Source organism: Amblyraja radiata, chromosome 2 (assembly GCF_010909765.2).
Source record: "Amblyraja radiata isolate CabotCenter1 chromosome 2, sAmbRad1.1.pri, whole genome shotgun sequence".
NCBI classification, from domain to species: Eukaryota; Metazoa; Chordata; class Chondrichthyes; order Rajiformes; family Rajidae; genus Amblyraja; species Amblyraja radiata.
The window spans coordinates 132,547,945-132,566,832 of record NC_045957.1 but is presented as its reverse complement, the minus strand read 5'-3'; the positions used below and the strand labels follow the sequence as shown (position 1 = coordinate 132,566,832).

At 43.6% G+C, this 18,888-nt stretch overlaps 1 protein-coding gene across 5 annotated transcripts in view; it reads right to left on the bottom strand.

Moving 5' to 3' along the window:
• myo3a (myosin IIIA) overlaps nucleotides 1–18,888 on the bottom strand; it is a 312,459-nt gene that overhangs the window by 70,385 nt on the left and 223,186 nt on the right. For all 5 annotated transcript variants that reach the window (XM_033015890.1, XM_033015903.1, XM_033015896.1 and 2 more), the window contains 4 exons: nucleotides 14,653–14,858; nucleotides 13,333–13,444; nucleotides 5,802–5,964; nucleotides 816–896 (listed from right to left, as the gene is read on the bottom strand). In XM_033015890.1, coding sequence (XP_032871781.1) covers nucleotides 816–896; nucleotides 5,802–5,964; nucleotides 13,333–13,444; nucleotides 14,653–14,858 — 562 coding nt within the window. The remainder of the gene's footprint in view (nucleotides 1–815; nucleotides 897–5,801; nucleotides 5,965–13,332; nucleotides 13,445–14,652; nucleotides 14,859–18,888) is intronic.

The following is an 18,888-nucleotide window of genomic DNA, read 5'->3' as shown; positions in this document are numbered from 1 at the left end:
AGAATGTCTTTCCTCAGATTAGGAGACCAAGACTGTACGCAATACTCCAGGTGTGGTCTCACCAAGACCCTGTACAACTGCAGTAGAACCTCCCTGCTCCTATACTCAAATCATTTTGCTATGATTGCTAACATACCATTATGCAAGCAAATAATTGCACTGTGCCTTGCCACCTGTGACAATAAAGTATTCCATAAGGTATTCCATTCCGTTCCATATGTGGGCACTGATTCATTTCTAGGTTACATTGAATATATTAATTTTACCCTAATGTTTCTAGTTGTTTAAAAATGTTTGGTGATTTAATTGTTTGCAATAAATGATAAAATATTCACTTGGGATCTTTGCAAACTTTCACAGCTAGCAAAGCAGTGAGTTTGTCAAAAGTTTTCATTGTAATCACAAAGCGAAAAAGGTCCAGGTAGCAGAAACCTGAAAGGAAGATGAAGATGTTGCAAATATCCAGCAGTCACACAGCATCTGTGGAGACACCTGAAATGTCAACTCTGTTTTCCTCTCCAACGAGGCTGCTGGACCAGCAAAGTATTACCCAATAACTCCTATTTCCTTGAAAATTCTTGGCTGCAATTACATACATGAAGGTCACCGTGGGCTGACCAGGAGATAACATTACATTACATGTGGTTACATTGGACTTGCCATTCAAGTTCCGGACCTGTTTATTGGCAAGTTGATATTGGTGGACTGCAGGAAGGCTGTTCTGTCAATTGCTGATGAGGAATAAATCCAAATGAAGCTCAATAACTGATTATAACTGTGATGAAAATGTTATAATGTTGTGCAAAAGTACTTACCAGCCTGAAATCTAATGATCGTTCCCTCTAGTTTGTGTTTTCCATCTACCATACCCTTCCTCACTTTGTGGCCTCTATAAGCTGAGAGAAAGACAACATATTAGCTTTTTATTTTCCAAAACTATTGTTGATGTGATGAATTAATCCTTGGCTGTTTGTGTACACACACGAGAATGATCCCAGCGATGATTGGGTTACATAGAAACATAGAAAATAGGTGCTGGAGTAGGCCATTCGGCCCTTCGAGCCTGCACCGCCATTCAATATGATCATGGCTGATCATCCAACTCAGTATCCTGTACCTGCCTTCTCTCCATAACCCCTGATCCCTTTGGCCACAAGGACCACATCTAACTCCCTCTTAAATATAGCCAATGAACTGGCCTCAACTACCTTATGTGGCTGATAATTCCAGTGATTCAGGGTTAATGTATGAGGAGCATTTTAGTTTAGTTTATTCTTGTCACATGTACCATGGTACAGCAGACAGCTTTTACACTGAGTTTCATGGTTCTGGGCCTGTACTCACTGGAGTTTGGAAAGATGAGAAGGATCTCATTGAAACATAGCAAATAATGAAAGGCCTGGATAGAATGGATGTAGAAAGCATGTTTCCAATAAAAGGAGAGTCTAGACTCAGAGGGCCCAGCCTCAGGATAATAAGATGTACCTTTAGAATGGAGATGAGGAGGAATTTTATTAGCCAGAGGATTGTGAATCTGTGGAATTAATTGCCACAGATAGCTGAGGAGGCCAAGACATGGTTATTTTTAAAGCGGAGATTGATAGGTTTTTGATTAGTAAGGGTATAACGAGGCAGGAGAATTAAATGTAGACACATAGAAAATAGGTGCAGGAGTAGGCCATTCGGCCCATTTGAGCCAGCATCGCCATTCAATATGATCATGACTGATCATCCAAAATCAGTACCCCATTCCTGCTTTCTCCCCATATCCCTTGATTCCGTTAGAACTGATATATCTAACTCTCTCTTGAAAACATCCATTGAATTGGCCTCCAATGCCTTCTCTGGCAGAAAATTCCACAGATTTACAACTCTCTGTTAAAAAAATGTTTCTTCATCTCAATCCTAAATTGCCGACCCCTTATTATTAAACAGTGACCCCTGGTTCTGGACTCTCCCAACATCGGGAACATTTTACCCTGCATCTAGCCTGTCCCTTAAGAATCCCTTAAGAATTTTGTATGTTTCTGTAAGATCTCTTCTCATCCTTCTAAATTCCAGTGAATATAAGCCCAGTTGATCCATCATATGTCAGTTCCTCCATCCTGGGAATTAACCTGGTGAACCTAGCTGCACTCCCTCAATAGGAAGAATGTCCTTCCTCAAATTAGGAAACCAAAACTGCACACAATACTCCAGGTGTGGTCTCACCAGGGCCCTGTATAACTGCAATAGGACCTCCTTGCTCCTATACTCAAATTGGGGTTGAGAGGGAACTATGATTGAATGTTGAAGTAGACTCAATGGACTGAATGGCCTAATTTTGCTCCTATTTCTTATAGTCTTAATGTATTTTAAGTTTTGCACTAATGTTCTTGGCGATTAATTTAACCTTTTAAAGTGTAGTTGTGAATTTTGTGTTTATCCTGCTGAATAATAATGGATCACAACTTGTTTTTCTCTTTGGAACATTGGCCAAACTCAAGCAAATGGGATGTGCTCAGACATACATCTCAGTTGGCATGGATGAGTTGAGCTGAAGGGCCTGTTTCTGTGTTTTAAAAGTCTATGACTCTGAATTCTATGAAAATGAAATTGGCTTAACATTTTCATCCGGGGAAAGAGAAAAAAAGGAAATATTACATTGCAGAGAAGGCTGAGGTCAGAAGGACACGACAAAAGTGATATAGTTGATGAAGTGTTGTCAAGGTTCCTGAGGGGGTAAGTTGTAAAGAAAGTTGTTAATGGATGAAAATACAAACAATCATAATCATGATTATAATCGCAATGTATTAGCCAAGTATATTTTGCAACATACAAGGAATTTGATTTGCCATACAGTCATACCAAAAAGCAACAAGACACACAACTACATAAAATTTAACATAAACATCCACCACAGCGGCTCCTCCACATTCCTCACTGTGATGGAAGCCAATAAAGTCCTATCTTCTTTCCTCCTTTTTCTCCCGCGGTCGGGGGAGTCGAACCATCTGCAGTCGGGGCGATCGAAGCTCCCGCAGCCGGCGTTCGAAGCTCCCACATTGGGGCGATCGAAGCTCCCACATTGGGGTGATTGAAGCTCCCACATTGGGGCGATCGAAGCTCCCACATTGGGGTGATCGAAGCTCCCGCAGCCGGCGTTCGAAGCTCCCACATTGGGGTGATCGAAGCTCCCACATTGGGGCGATCGAAGCTCCCACATTGGGGTGATCGAAGCTCCCACATTGGGGCGATCGAAGCTCCCACATTGGGGCGATCGAAGCTCCCACATTGGGGCGATCGAAGCTCTTGCGATCGGGGCGGTTGAAGCTCCTGCGGCTTGGAGCTTCTGAAGTCGGTCCCTAACCAAGGGACCGTGGGTTCCATGATGTTAAAGTCTGCAGGCTCCGGCGTTTGGAGCTCCTGAAGTCGATCCCTGACAAAGGGATCACAAGCTCCATGATGGCAAGTCCACAGGCTCCTGCAGTTGGAGCTCCCAAATCGGCCCCCAGCAATAGGCCGCTAGCTCCATGTTAGGCCGCAGTGCGAACCGAGATACGACATGAAATAAGTTGCATTTCTGTTGAGGAAAGAGATTTTTTTTAAATCCCCCACACCCCCCACCACCCCCAACATAATACAAAACTAAAAGTACACAAAAAAATACAACAAATTTATAACAACAAAGAAGGAAACAAATGAGGCAGACCGTTGGCGAGGCAGCCATTGTCGTTGCCACCTGGCGGTTTTGAAATGTGTGTTGGGAATAATGGGACTGTGGAACTTATCCAGGAGGTCAAAGTATGCTCATGGAGAGAGAAAAACTGACCCACAATCACAGAAGGATTTACAGCAGAAATATCCCCCCCCCCTCCCCCCAGCGGCCTATCTATTGGATTGGCGCAGCCTTTCCTGCCAGGACCGACCAGAGCTCCAGCAGCGGCGGCGGGGCAGCGCTGATACATCGCGGGGCTGGCGATGCCTTACCGGGGATCGCCGTTTGGAGCCCCGGAGTGCTGGGTCTGCGGCACCGACATCGTGGAGCTGTGGTTCGCGGAGCTCCCAACGCGGGCGGCGCTGGCCAACATCACGGCCTGTGGACTCGGGAGCCACGGACTCCGGTGGGTGGTGGTTGATCTGGAGGTCCGGGCCGCTGAGGATGTTCTCCGTCGGGTTTCGGCGTCGGCGTTCCATCATCCCGGCGCGAGAGCCTGAGCATCGGGCCACCCGGGGCGGCGACTGCGGGTGCTCGGGAGGCCCCGACCACGGGTGAACATCTGGGAAGATCGGCGGGGAGGCTGGCTGGACTATGGTACCTTCCTCAACTTTGGTGCCACTGTGGGGTTATGTTGTGTCGTGGACTTCTGTCTTTGTGCTTTTCTTTATTTTAATATGTTTTGTTTATATTTATTATTTATTTTTATGATACTTGACTGTAAGGAAAATTCATTTTGTTGTCTCTAATATGAGATAATGACAATAAATTGAATACAACACAATACAAAGTTTCCCTTTATCTTAAGTACGATATGTTAAGAATAGTGTGCTCACAAAGCACACAAATCATGCAAGAATATTTAAATGCAATATTTCCGGGGCGAGAACAATGAAATTAAATGTTATTAAACTTGGAGATGAAATGAAAAAGATCTGATAATATGCACATTAGCAATAGCAATATGCAATCTATTTATGCTTAATAAATAGAGACAGAGTTTCGTCAAATAAAGCTTTCACTTACAAGCATATGATAAGAGGTTGTTATTTAAGTCGTGGTGAACATTATAATTTTGTAAATCTCTCATAGGAATGCATACAAGGTCCATGGAAAAATTTAAAATTATTAAGGGATTGGACACACTAGAGGCAGGAAACATGTTCCCGATGTTGATGGAGTCCAGAACCAGGGGCCACAGTTTAAGAATAAGGGGTAGGCCATTTAGAACTGAGACGAGGAAAAACTTTTTCACACAGTGTTGTAAATTTGTGGAATTCTCTGCCTCAGAAGGCAGTGGAGGTCGATTCACTCGATGCATTCAAAAGAGAATTAGATAGAGCTCTTAGGGCTTGCGGAATCAAGGGGTATGGGGAGAAGGCAGGAACGGGGTACTGATTGTGGATGATCAGCCATGATCACATTGAATGGCGGTGCTGGCTCGTAGGGCCGAATGGCCTACTCCTGCACCTATTGTCTATGTATCTATGTATGATAAATGTTATATGTTGGGTGCTTGATTACAGGAGCATGCTGGATAATCATACTATGCAGGAGGAGGGAGGCCAGTGCTACTTTGACTATTTTTACATTATTACCTTTCCTCTCCGACTAATTAACTTTGTTAAAATCTACATAAATCGGCAAGTCATATCAACCTAAGGTAGACACAAAAAGCCAGAGTAACTCAGCGGGACAGGCAGCATCTCTGGAGAGAAGGAATGGGTGACGTTTTGGGTCAAGACCCTTCTTCAGACTATCAACCTAAGGTACACACAGAGGGCTGCATGAGCTCAAGTGGTTTGGCAGCATCTGTGGAGAAAATGCACAGTTAACATTTTGGGTCGGGCTGCACAAGCTTCCAGCATCTATATTTCCTTGTGCCTCCACTTAAGGAAATTGATTTCAATCATGGTTCTAAATAGCCGAACAAGATTAGCACAAGAACACAATGAGCAGGAGTAGGCCACTTGATTCCTCCAACCTACCCCCACCATTCTATTATGACCATGGCAGGTCTATACCACTTTCAATCCCCATTTCTATCACGCCCAATTCCTTGACATTCCGAAAGTTAGTATCATGGGCAAAGATGAGGATTTACCAGACTGAATGGCAACTGCACTCTGCTGCCTCTTCTCCTGCAATCTTCTGTACCTTTTAGCTCCAAGCCACCCTTTCACATAGGCCTGCATCACAATTATTCGATCCAGCAGTTCTTTTACCATGAGATTTAGCTGTTCCACGTGGTAATATTTAAGAAACACCTGAGAGCAAAGAACAAGAGAGTGACTAAGTGTCAAAAATTATCAAGTTAAAAAAGGTTAAATAAAAATGGTTGTATATTTGAAAATCACATTGAAATAGTTTACTAAGAGAATTCCAGGCCCTTTATTTCACAACAGAACATTTTCTCCAGTGGAATATTTTTTACAATGCAACTCAAAAATAATTTAATGAAAAATAGATGAAATTTTCGGACTTTTAGGCCACTTGTTGAATGGAGCTACCGGGCACAGAAGCTACAACGGGCCTATCCTGGAGCACAACATGATTAATGCATGACACATCCAAGCCATTACAATCAGGTTAAATTTAGTAATGTGCTACTTAAGGGGCACTAAATCATTTTTGTGAAGGAGAACGTGCTAATTTGGACAAGGATGTTTGGGAGGAGGGGATGAGGGATAATGTTTTGGAAGGCTGATCAGGACTTGGCCTGGGAGGAAGTTGGGGATTGTACCCGGCCAAGCCAGTAATAGGACGACATGAAGGTCACCTTTCGGAAATGTGTAAAATCTTGCAATCGCACATCTGGCCTAGCTTTATGTGTAGGAAGGAACTGCAGATGCTGGTTTAGACTGATGATAGACACAAATTGCTTGGGCAACTCAGCGCGATAGGCAACATCTTTGGAGAGAAGGCATGGGTGACGTTTCCGGTCGAGATGCTTTCTGTCCCGTTGAGTTACTCCAGCATTTTGTGCATATCATTGGCCTAGCTTTATGTTAGTTTGGCAAGGAGATGGGAATCACAACAGAAATTCAGGAAGAAACAAAGCAGAATGTGGGAGTTAGACAAATAATTAGCAAAATAAGCAGGCAACAGAAACAAGGGAAGCAACGAAGGGATTTTACTTCGGAGTCACGTGAGTGACTACGAACCCGTGAAGAACCCGCTCAGCGCGCAGTACCCTGAGGTCGGGTTTCTATTACAGGGGAGCCTTTTTTCTGCTTATGTTTTACAGGCAGAGAAAAAGGCTCTGGAACAAAACTGTCCCCCGTTCGAAGAGGAACGTTTTCCGTCGGGGAGGGGGGCAGCAACAGGCGGTAGGAGCGTTTACCCGGTGTTCCGTAATTCCCCGACACCGTGGAGTGCCCAGCCCGCTAGTACCTGAGCAGCGGGCTGGATGCATAGCCACCCGAAGAGGCATCCGGCAGGTGTTCCCAATTTCGGACGGGACGTCTCTCAACCCGCACGGGGGGAGAGAGAGCCGCCTGAGCCGCTGGAGCGGCTCTCGGAGCAGGTGCCTGCGAGACGCGCTGCTTGAGGGGCGCTTTCGCTTCTACAAAGCACAAAAGCTCCAGAAGAAGGCGGTAGGAACAATTACCGGGCGCTCCGCTATCCCCATCACCGCGCCAAGCCCAGTCCCGCTAGTGCCTGAACTGCGGGCTGGATGTCTAGCCATCCGAACAGGCATCCGGCCGGTGGCGTCCGATTCGTCGGACGGGGACATGTCTCCACCTAAATGGAGGAGAGACAGCTGCCTGAGCTGCATCCAACAGCTATTGGAGCAGCTCCAGTGAGATGCGCAGAAAGAGCGCTCTCGCGGAGGGAGGTCAGGCACCCCCTCCACAGTGTTCTGTACACTGCCCTCTGCTCCCTCATTACTGGAGGCTAGCATTGGTGACCAGGGCTGGGCTGGTCTGGAACAGGGGCAGGCGGACGAATTCGGGAGTATGCCAGGGGTGCAGGAACAGGAAGAGCTGTTGCTACAAGGGTGGTGGACCGCTTTGTAGCATCCCCACGGGCTGGAGCACCGCTGGAACCAAGAATGGTGGCCAGCATCAATCATCTATCCAATAAACCATTACTGGAAAAGGTGCTCGCTGAGGTGCTGAAACAACACACAGCACCAGAAAACTGTGAGGCCCTCAAAGTAAAAAGTGTCAACAGCCAAATCTGGGGGCATATGGGGTCACACATCCGGTCCCAAGAACTCAAGCTACAGCGGATCCTAAGGCTCCTGACGTCGGCCATCACAGCCTTTGCTCGTTCCGTGGAGACCACGGAGATGGATACCTGCCAGCAGGATGTGCTGGCATTAATGTGTACCACACAATTTGAGATCAACAATCTCCGGAGGGAAACATAAGACCTGCCCTCAATCCCAAATTTGCTGGCTTGTGTAAAGCCCCAGCTGCGGAGACGGACGCGCTGCTATTTGGGAAAGATCTCAATAAAAAACTGAAGGAGATGGAGGAAGCATCAAAAACCTTCGGACTAATGAGGGCAGGCCCCGGGACGAGCAAACCAAGACCTCCGATACCCAAGCGGCAGCACCCCACGGCATCCACCAGTCGACGTCCGCAATATGGGACTGGTGAACGCTTGGGGTCCGCACATTATCCCCAAAGATCTTTTTTAGATCAGGGCCCGCAGCGGACCCCCTGGAAAATGCGCCTCCCCCCAACATCGCCAGCACGTCAGAACAGAACCTTCAGGAAAATGAAGAAACAGAATCGCCAATAACCATGGAGGTAGGTGGGTCTGGTTCCTACCAGCATATAGAGAATAAGGGTGCTTTATTAACAGGGGGGAGATTACACTTGTTTAAAGAAGCATGGGGTATGGTCACGAGTGACAAGTATATACTCAACAGCATTAGTGGATATAAAATACAATTCATGGCAGAAAAAACGCCGCCAGTTCAACATTGGCCCCAAAGGGTATTTCTCCCTCCGTCAAAGAGAAACGTGAGGGACAAGCTGAACTGGTGAGACTTATCACAAAGGGGGTCATCGAAAAGACCAAACATGAACCTTTGGAATTTGTATCGAATATATTCACTAAAACCAAAAAAGATGGTGGCTGTCGCATCATCATTGACTTAACATCACTAAACAAATTTGTTAAGTATATACATTTCAAAATGGAGACATTTGTTACTGCCAAACAACTGAATTCCAAAGGACACTTCATGGCAAGCATTTATCTTAAAGATGCTTACTATCTAGTACCCATATACAAGGATCATCGCAGATACCTAAAATTTATCTGGATGGTACAAAGCATTGCCCTATGGGCTAACTTCAGCCCCAAGATTATTCACCAAAATATTGAACCCAGCCATGGCAATACTAAGAAAACAAAAACATATTGTCATGGCATATCTGGATGATATTCTGATAGTAGGGAAAACGATGGAATTGGCTGTGGCAGCAGTATCAGCTACAAAACAGCTCCACGAAACTCTGGGGTTCGTCCTACATCCAGATAAATCTAAGTTGAAGCCATCCACTATCATGGACTACCTGGGCTTCACAATTAACTCAGTCCATATGACTGTTACCTTGCCAAAGGCAAAAATGGTTGAATTAGCACAATCATGCAACAATTTAATGGTCAACGAGCGACCAACTATTCGACAAGTAGCAAGAGTAATTGGGGAAATGGTAGCAGCATTTCCGGCTACACAATTCGGACCTTTGCACTATCAAAAATTTACAGAGAGCAAAGGTACAGGCAATAAAACGACATACAGGTCACTATGATCGTGTCATGAAATTACCCACTGAAGCAATATCAGAGCTACAGTGGTGGGCAGAAAACGTTTGGCATAGTTTCAGCCCTATCTTTATCACTAACCCTATTTTAGTTATTCAAACAAATGCCAGTGCTCAAGGCTGGGGAGTGACTAACTCCATATCCAGCACAGGTGGTAGATGGACTAACCTAGAGTCATCATTACTACTTACACTGGGCATTAACTATCTAGAGATGTTGGGCGCCTTTTATGGTTTAAAAGCATATGTATCTAATATGCAGCACTTGCATGTTCGGTTTCAAATTGATAAATACTACGGTGATGGCTTATATTAACCATATGGGGGGCATTAAATCATTATCATGCGACAAATTGGTCAACATGATTGTCGAAAGACATATTTGGCTATCAGCTACTTACCTACCAGGTAAGCTAAACACCCATGCCATGAGAAAATTAAACGCCTGGGTTGCAAGTTTGAACAGACCTAACCTGGAACTGGGATTGTCCAAACAAACCATCACCACCATGTCGGCATCCCTTCGAACATCCACCAAGAGGCAGTACTTAACCAGCATCAAAAAAGGGAGAAGTATTGCCAGGAAACAGGGACAACATACGCAACAGCCACAGCCACCAACATACTGGAGTTTCCTAGCCTATCCACACCACGATGTAGGGATCAGCTACAGTGCCATCAACACAGCGCAGAGTGCTCTTTCTGCTTATCTCAAACCAGCGCCAGGACAACAGGCGATGTGATCCCATCCACTGGTGGTAAAACTGATGAAGGGCATTTACAATATCAAGCCCTAAGCCCAGGTATACCCATATTTGGGATATCAGTGTGGTCCTGACATATCTCAGGGAATGGCCACCAGCCAGATCCCTCGGTCTCGAGCAAGCTACACTAAAGACGCTCATGTTGATGGCACTTGTATCCGCTCAGAGGGTCCAGTCACTACACCTATTGCGACTGGACAAAATGATCACAGCTCCAGACCAGATCTGTCATTATCCAGCGACTGATCAAACAGAGCAGACCAGGAACACCTAATCCAGTCGTGGCTTACCCACCAGAACCACGGTTATGTGCCATGACCCACCTACTATCCTACATAGACACAACCAAAATATTCGAGGGAGATGATAAGCCTTGTGGGTCAGTCACAAAAACCTTATGGTCGGGTGACGAGCCAAACCATTGCGAGATGGCTCAAGCAGGTGCTAGAAACTGCTGGGATAAACACTAACATGTACAAATTTTATTCCACCAGGGCAGCATCCATGTCGACGGCTAATGAATGGACATGCCTATAGACCACATCCTGGCTACAGCAGGATGGTGGGGGGGGGGGGGGGAATGACCGTTCAGAAATTTTATAATAAGCCGTTGGCAAAACCTGGTTTATTTGCAGTAAAGATTTACGAACTACAAATATTTAATTTAAGCCCAGGGGAGCAATTTAATTATTTGTTGTTATTGTTTAAAAAATACCATTGTGTTTTTCTACAAATAGACTCATTGGTTGATTACGATAACACTTCCTCCCTCAAGAACTTCGGCAGTGAGTGAAATGAAACTGTTACACGGTTTGAAATCACAGAGCTTTGAAATCTTCACGTAGTCACTCACGTGACTCCGAAGTAAAATAGTGAGATTAAACGAGAATTTACCAGTTTGAAGTTTGATCTGTATTTTATGAGGAGTTACGATGAGGGATTATATGCCCTCCGCTCCCACCCTCATTATATGGATCAAACTAATAAATTGATGTCTCCTTATCTTTACTATGTTTACTTCAAATAACTGTGTCTATCTGTGATTCCACACCGCTGCTTGGATGTATGCCGCGCCTGCGCGCTGAGCGGGTTCTTCACGTAATCCCTCATCGTAACTCCTCATAAAATACAGATCAAACTTCAAACTGGTAAGTTCTCGTTTAATCTCGCTATTAAATCACAATCACATTTTAAAATGTCAAAATTGAAGATGATATATCTAAATGTTCACAACACTTGCAAAAATACAGACACATTAGTGGCATATTTAGATGGTAATGATTTGGATGTTAACAGCTTTATGCAATGGCAGGGAGACCAAAGCTAGGTACTGAATGCTCAACAATATTTGACATTGAGGAGGAAAAGGTGGAAAAGAAAAAGAGTTGGCCTGGTGCCATTAGTGAGAGATGGGATCAGTACAGGCGTGGAATTAGAATTAATTTGAGTCAAGCTAAGAAACAGCTCAAGGCAGAAAATCTTGATAGGAGTTAATTATAGCATAACAAATATGAAGTGTTATATAGGATATGGCATCAAACTAGAAATTCAAGTTGTGTATAATGGGATAGGTAATCAGTAACCATGGGGCATTGGCCTATTATCTACCCATACACAGGGCGTCAAATCTGCAGTAATAACGAGCAGGACAAACCAAATTCATGGAATAAATATAAGATGGATACCAAGATCAATATGTTGAAGAAACAATCACCAAAAAAGGAAATTTTAGATTCAGAAATGTGCTATGAGAAAGGGTTAATTGAACATAACCATAATATTATTGAATTTTGCATTAGGTTTTAAGGTGATGTCGTTCAATTGAAAACTTTGTAAACAAAGGAAACTATATAGGTATTAGGGCCAGGTTTTGTGGGGATTGATGTAGAATTAAAGGAATATTGGGGTAATGCAGGAGAGATGCACAGAGATAAAATATCAGCCCAAATCTTATTGAATGGTGTACAATCATCCAGCCACTACGCTCTTGCTTCTATTTCTTATATTCTTCTGATTAAAGACATTTTGAGCAGAAGATTATGCAGAAGAATGAATAAGAAGGTAATAGAAACATAGAAACATAGAAAATAGGTGCAGGAGTAGGCCATTCGGCCCTTCGAGCCTGCACCGTCATTCAATATGATCATGGCTGATCATCCAACTCAGTATCCTGTACCTGCCTTCTCTCCATACCCCCTGATCCCTTTAGCCACAAGGGCCACATCTAACTCCCTCTTAAATATAGCCAATGAACTGGCCTCACCTACCTTCTGTGGCAGAGAATTCCACAGATTCACCACTCTCTGTGTGAAAAATGTTTTTCTCATCTCGGTCCTAAAAGATTTCCCCCTTATCCTTAAACTGTGACCCCTTGTTCTGGACTTCCCCAACATCGGGAAAAATCTTCCTGCATCTAGCCCGTCCAACCCCTTAAAAACTTTGTACGTTTCTGTAAGATCCCCCATCAATCTTCTAAATTCTAGCGAGTACAAGCCGAGTCTATCCAGTCTTTCTTCATATGAATGTCCTGTCATCCCAGGAATCAGTCTGGTGAACCTTCTCTGTACTCCCTCTATGGCAAGAATGTCTTTCCTCAGATTAGGAGACCAAAACTGTACGTAATACTCCAGGTGTAGTCTCACCAAGACCCTGTACAACTGCAGTAATAATAATAATAATGGATGGGATTTATATAGCGCCTTTCTAATACTCAAGGCACTTTACATCGAATTATTCATTCACTCCTCAGTCACACTCGGTGGTGGTAAGCTACTTCTGTAGCCACAGCTGCCCTGGGGCAGACTGACGGAAGCGTGGCTGCCAATCTGCGCCTACGGCCCCTCCGACCACCACCAATCACTCACACACATTCACACACATTCACACACAGGCAAAGGTGGGTGAAGTGTCTTGCCCAAGGACACAACGACAGTATGCACTCCAAGCGGGATTCGAACCGGCTACCTTCCGGTTGCCAGCCGAACACTTAGCCCATTGTGCCATCTGTCGTCCCAATCAGTAGAACTTCCCTGCTCCGAAACTCAAATTCTTTTGCTATGAATGCTATCATGAGTGCAGGACCTACTTTGGTCTTCCCGATAACCCAGTTGTCGAATTTAACTTTTTTCAAAATGGCAATGCATGCCTCAGGATTCACTGCAGGTTCGTCAATTGACTTGAAGGCAAGAAAGTAGTATCTGCAAATAATCAGAATAAAGAACAAACTGAGATGTATCAGTTAATCTTATAGTGATGGACTAATTTTACCAAATCACAGACCCTCTTGGAAATTTCCCGTCTATGAGAATAAAGGGAAGGGATGTTGCAGGAAACATGTTGGGCCAGTGTGCTTAAGGCTTCCTGCTCATGCATTCTATCTGTCATATCCAGAGACAGCTGAATGGGCTGGGCTACAGATATGGAATTCCCCTACCACTCCCAATCATGCTTAGAATATGTGTACATTCCTCTTAATTCACATCGACTGCTGCCCCCTCCATTCAATAACAGGCCAAGCCACACAAAGGAAGGAGGTTTGTGATTACCGGAGTTAATCTCTGCCTCAGGACACCACTGAGAAGTTTCTTGTGATAATTTCCCAGAGACAATTTTCTTCAACAGTTTCATCAATGCCCTTCGTTCAATCATAAAGTCTGATGTGTGGGATGCTTGCTGATGATGGCACGGTTTTCATTTCCAGTTGTAAATCCTCAGCAGAGGACGTAGCCCATGTCCACATGCACTGAGATCCAGCCAACATTCAGGCGTGGACTGAGAGCTAGCAAGTAACATTCATAACACAAAAGTGATCTGCTAACTGTTTCCATCATATTCTGCTTTTAATTCAGATTTACAGCGTCTGCAGCATTTTAGATGTGTGAGCTTATCACATGCATCCTCTTCATCTACAACGTCACCTGTCAGAGGCTTCTGTTAACCAGAGATCTATACACCCCATAAATGCTGCAACGTTGCTTTATCGCACCAGATTCTCTGCTCATGACGGGCATAGCTTACTGCAATGGTCCCAAAAGTCCATTTGGGCTGGGCCAAATGAAGAAGGAGGAGCAGGAAGAAATCCCACCTTGATACTCTTGGGATGGTATCAGTTGTGTTATCAGGTGAACCTTCTAGAAGCTAGACATATAAAACATAGAACAGCACCACACAGGAACAGGCCCTTCGGCCCACAATACCTGTGTCGAACATGATGCCAATACCAACTCTTATCTGCCTGCACATTATCCATATCCTTCCATTTCCTGCATAGACAAGAAATAAATGAGGCTATATCCAGAATGAAACACATAAATACATCAGATATACCAATCACACCTTGGCTAGCTCAACAGCTTCCCTCCTCCTGTTTATATTCATGTTTAGGTCACAGAGTTGCATTGCTCACCTCTCAATAAAATTTGTGAAGAGAATGCGGTGTGAATATCCCTGTCTGCGGATCCGGGCTGTCTCCAGAACTCCCGTGTAACGAAGCTGCACCAACACCTTTTCTTGATCGAACTTACTGGCCTGACGATCATTATTCGGTTTTATGCAACGCACAAAATGAGGCAACCCACCCACCATCTTGGAGAGGAGATCCATGAGCGAATACTGAAATTCAAATGGCCGTCAGCCACAAAAAAAATAAAATTATCAGTGCAATACATGTAAATATTAAGCTTCATAGTCACTGGAAATGTTGATCACTTGGCATTGATTGGTGTCAAAGTACTGTGAAATTAGAAAGAAAAAAATAATGATCCATTGTGAATAGTCCTTATGGGAAGAGTGGCCATAATGTGATAGAATTAGAACATAGAACACAGAACTAAGAATAGTACAGCACAGGAACAGGTCCTTCGGCCCACAATGTCCGTGCCAAACATTGTGCCAAGTTAAACTAATATCTCCTACCTGCACGTCATCCATATTTATCCATTGCCTGCATATTCATGTGCCTATCCCAAAGCCTTCTCCTTGGTGAATGCAGTGTAAAATACTCATTTAATACTCCAAGCAGAAGTTCCTACCTTTATCCCTGAGCAGCCTACCTTCTCCCTGGTCACCCTTTTGATTTCAATGTATGTATTGAAAGCCTTGGGATTTTCTTTAATCTGACTTGCTCATGATATTTCATGGACCCCTTTTCCCCTTCTAATTGCCCACTTGAGTTCTTCGTTAAATTGAAAGTGAAATAGTAGAATCCAGAATTTAAATCTGAAGGAAGGAAACTGCAAAGTTGTGATGCGCAAACAGATTGGGGAGGTTCACTAAATGCAGATAGACAATGGACAATATTTAAACATTGTATATATAAATTCCAGCCAGTCGTTATTATCTGGCATAAAAATAAATCATGGATAAGGACCCAAACAATGCTTACAAAGTGGATTAGGGACGTAAGGATTTTGTAAGATCCAAAAGGAAGGTATTTAAAGTTGACAGAAAAAGTAGCAGGCCTGAAGATTGGAAATGATTTATAATCTTGATGTTGGAAAAAAAGATTGATAAGGCAGGATGTAGAGAAGATGCAATATAGAAATACACTTATCAGGATGGCAATAGGCTTCTTTAAGTAAGTGAAGAGAAAATAGTTAATGAAAACAAACTTGTCATAAAAAAGGGAAATTATAATTGGGAAGAAAGAAATGGCAGAACAATTAAATAGTTCAATGTTTAACGTAACTGCCATTAAATAGTTACCTTGGTTCTGTTTTCACAAGAACCAAATTTACACAAGATTAGTGTGAGCTGTTGCATTGTGGGACATCGAACCAGGGCAGGACCTACACAGTGAACGGTAGGCCTCTGGGTAGTGTTGTAGAGCAGAGGGATCTAGGAGTACAGGTGCATGGTTCCTTGAAGGTCGACTTGCAGGTGGATAAGGTCAAAAAGGCTTTTGGCACTTTGGCCTTCATCAGTCAGAGTATTGAATATAGTTGGGAGGTCATGTTGCAGTTGTATAAGACGTTGGTGAGACAGCATTTAGAACATTGTGTTCAGTTCTATTTACGGGGATGTTGCCAGGACTAGAGGGTGTGAGCTGTAGGCAGAGGTTTAGTAGGCTGGGTCTCTAATCCATGGAGCACAGGAGGATGAGCAGTGATCTTACAGAGGTGTACAAAATCATTAGAGGAATAGATCGGGTAGATGCACATTCTCTTGCCCAGAGTAGGGGAATCGAGGACCAGAGGACATAGGTTGAAGGTGATGGGGAAAAGATTGAATAGGAATCCGAGGGGTATCTTTTTCACACAAAGGGTGGTGGGTGTATGGAACAAGCTGAGGCTGGGACATGGATAAGTGGACTAAGATAATTCAGTTTAGTAAAAAATAGAGAAATTAATGGAGCTAAAAGCTAATAAATCTCCAGGGCCGGATAATATACTTCCCAGAGGAAGTGGTCTGGACGAAGAGAATGCATTGGTGGTCTTCTTCCAAAATTCTTTAGGTTTTAGGCCATTCCTGACAAAGGTTACGTCACTATATTAAAAAAAGGAGGAAGGGACTGAACAGAGAATTACAGACCATTAACCTGACCGTCAGTAGTGTGAAAATGCTGGAATCCATTATAAAAGATGCAATAACAGAGCACTTGAAAACCATTAACTGGATTGGACAAAGTCAGCAGAGGTTGATGAAAGAGAAATATTGCCCAACAAGTCATAGCTTGAAGCTGACAGGGGCAACGTTTAAAGGAGATGTGCAGGACAAGTTCCTTTTACACAGAGGCTGTAAGTGCCTGGATCGATGGCGGGGGTTGCTGGTGGAGGCAGATACGATAGTGATAATTTAGAGACTTTGGATAGGATATACATAGAATGGAATGATATCGTTTATATGCAGGAAGATAAGAGTTGATATTGACATCATGTTCAGCACAGACACTGTGGGCCGAAGGGCCTGTTCCTGTGCTGAACTATTCTATGTTCTACGTAAATTTCTTGACACGTAACGAATAGGATAGAAAAAGGAAGACCTGCTGGACATACAGTAGGGTTTGATAGTGTGCTGTGTTAAGAGGCCAATGTACAAGATTAAATCACATGAGATTTAAGGTAATACATTGGCATGGATCGAAAACTGCTTGATATACAGGAAATAGGAGTAGGGATAAAGGGGTCTGTTTCTGGGAAGCATGTATGGACTATTGGGATGGTGCAGCTAACTGTATTTGGGCCCCATCTATGCACAACGTTGATCATTGTGCAGTATGGGAGAACTATAAAGGGCCTGTCATGACCTAATTCACAACCTCTTCCGAGTTTGCCCTTGATTCATACTCGCAGCATGGTCGTAGAAGGTCGTAGGTAGGTCGTAGGTAGGTTGTGATGCTAGTTGTAGGTACTCGTGGCATCGTCGGTCAGGGTGTTTTTCTAGCCTGATGAAAAGTGTCCATGAGTAAAAAAGGTTGTGAATTAGGTCGTGAAAGTGGGACAGGTTCTTAAGTAACTTCCCTAATTTTGCAGGTGACAACTGGGAGATCATGTCTTATGAATCTGATTGAGTTTTTTGAAAAGCTAACCAAAAAAAGTGTGATGAGGGCAAGGCTATAGATATTGTCGATGTCGATTTCAGCAAGGCCTTTGATAAGGTTCTATAGAGGAAGCTACTCTGGTAGGTTAGATAGCATGGAGAGCTATCCTACTGGAGCGAGAATTGGCTTCGTGAAATACGATCTACCTCAATGGAGACCCTTGGACTACCTTTGATCATACTTTACTGGATTTAACCTGCACTAAACGTTATTTACATTATTCCCTTTATCATGTATCTGTGGATGGCTCGATTGTAATTGTGTGTTGTCTTTCCGCGGACTGGTTAAAACGCAACAAAAGCTTTTCACTGTATCTCAGTGCACATGACAATAAACTAAAGTTAAGCTTGCACAAACTTATTAGACTTAATGGTCTCCTCTGGGTTGTAGTTTTGGTCAATTCTGTAATGCATGAGTCAGGATAGCAGCAAAAGCTGACAGTTTCTGAAATGTCTACATGGGCTGAAAGCTGAAAGGAGCCACAGCCTAATCCTTTCATCTGTGAAAACAAGGGGTTAGATTGAGAGTTCAGTTGAGTATTGATTTGGCACAACCCGCACTGTAACATTTTATCACTTTGAAGACTACACTAAAGCGCAGTTAGCAGCAGCAATGATTTACTTCAGGGGTGGAAAGAATAGGAATTATTTTCTTCACATCATTATATTTGCTCCACATTATTATAATTGGCAAATCCATTGTGATTTGTGAGTCTCTTTGTCATTTTCTCTGTACATCAATGAACTTAATTGTGATTATTGTTCCAACTCCCCACTTGATGATATGACAAACCCAGGAATTATGAATAGATATGTTTTCAGCAAGCAAAGAACAGGTAAACCTCATGCATTTCTCTTTGGAACACAATTTAAAAGTGCATTCAAGCAACTGACGTGTTACTCCAATGTTTTATTTTCAGAAAGAAAATGTCAGAAATACTCAGAAAACCAGGCATAAGTTATAACATTAGAGACATAGAGTCATAGAGCGATACAGTGTGGAAACAGGCCCTTCAGCCCAATGTGCCACACTGGCAACATGTCCCAGCTACATTAGTCCCACATGCCTGTGTTTGGTCCATGTCCCTCCAAACTTGTCCTATCC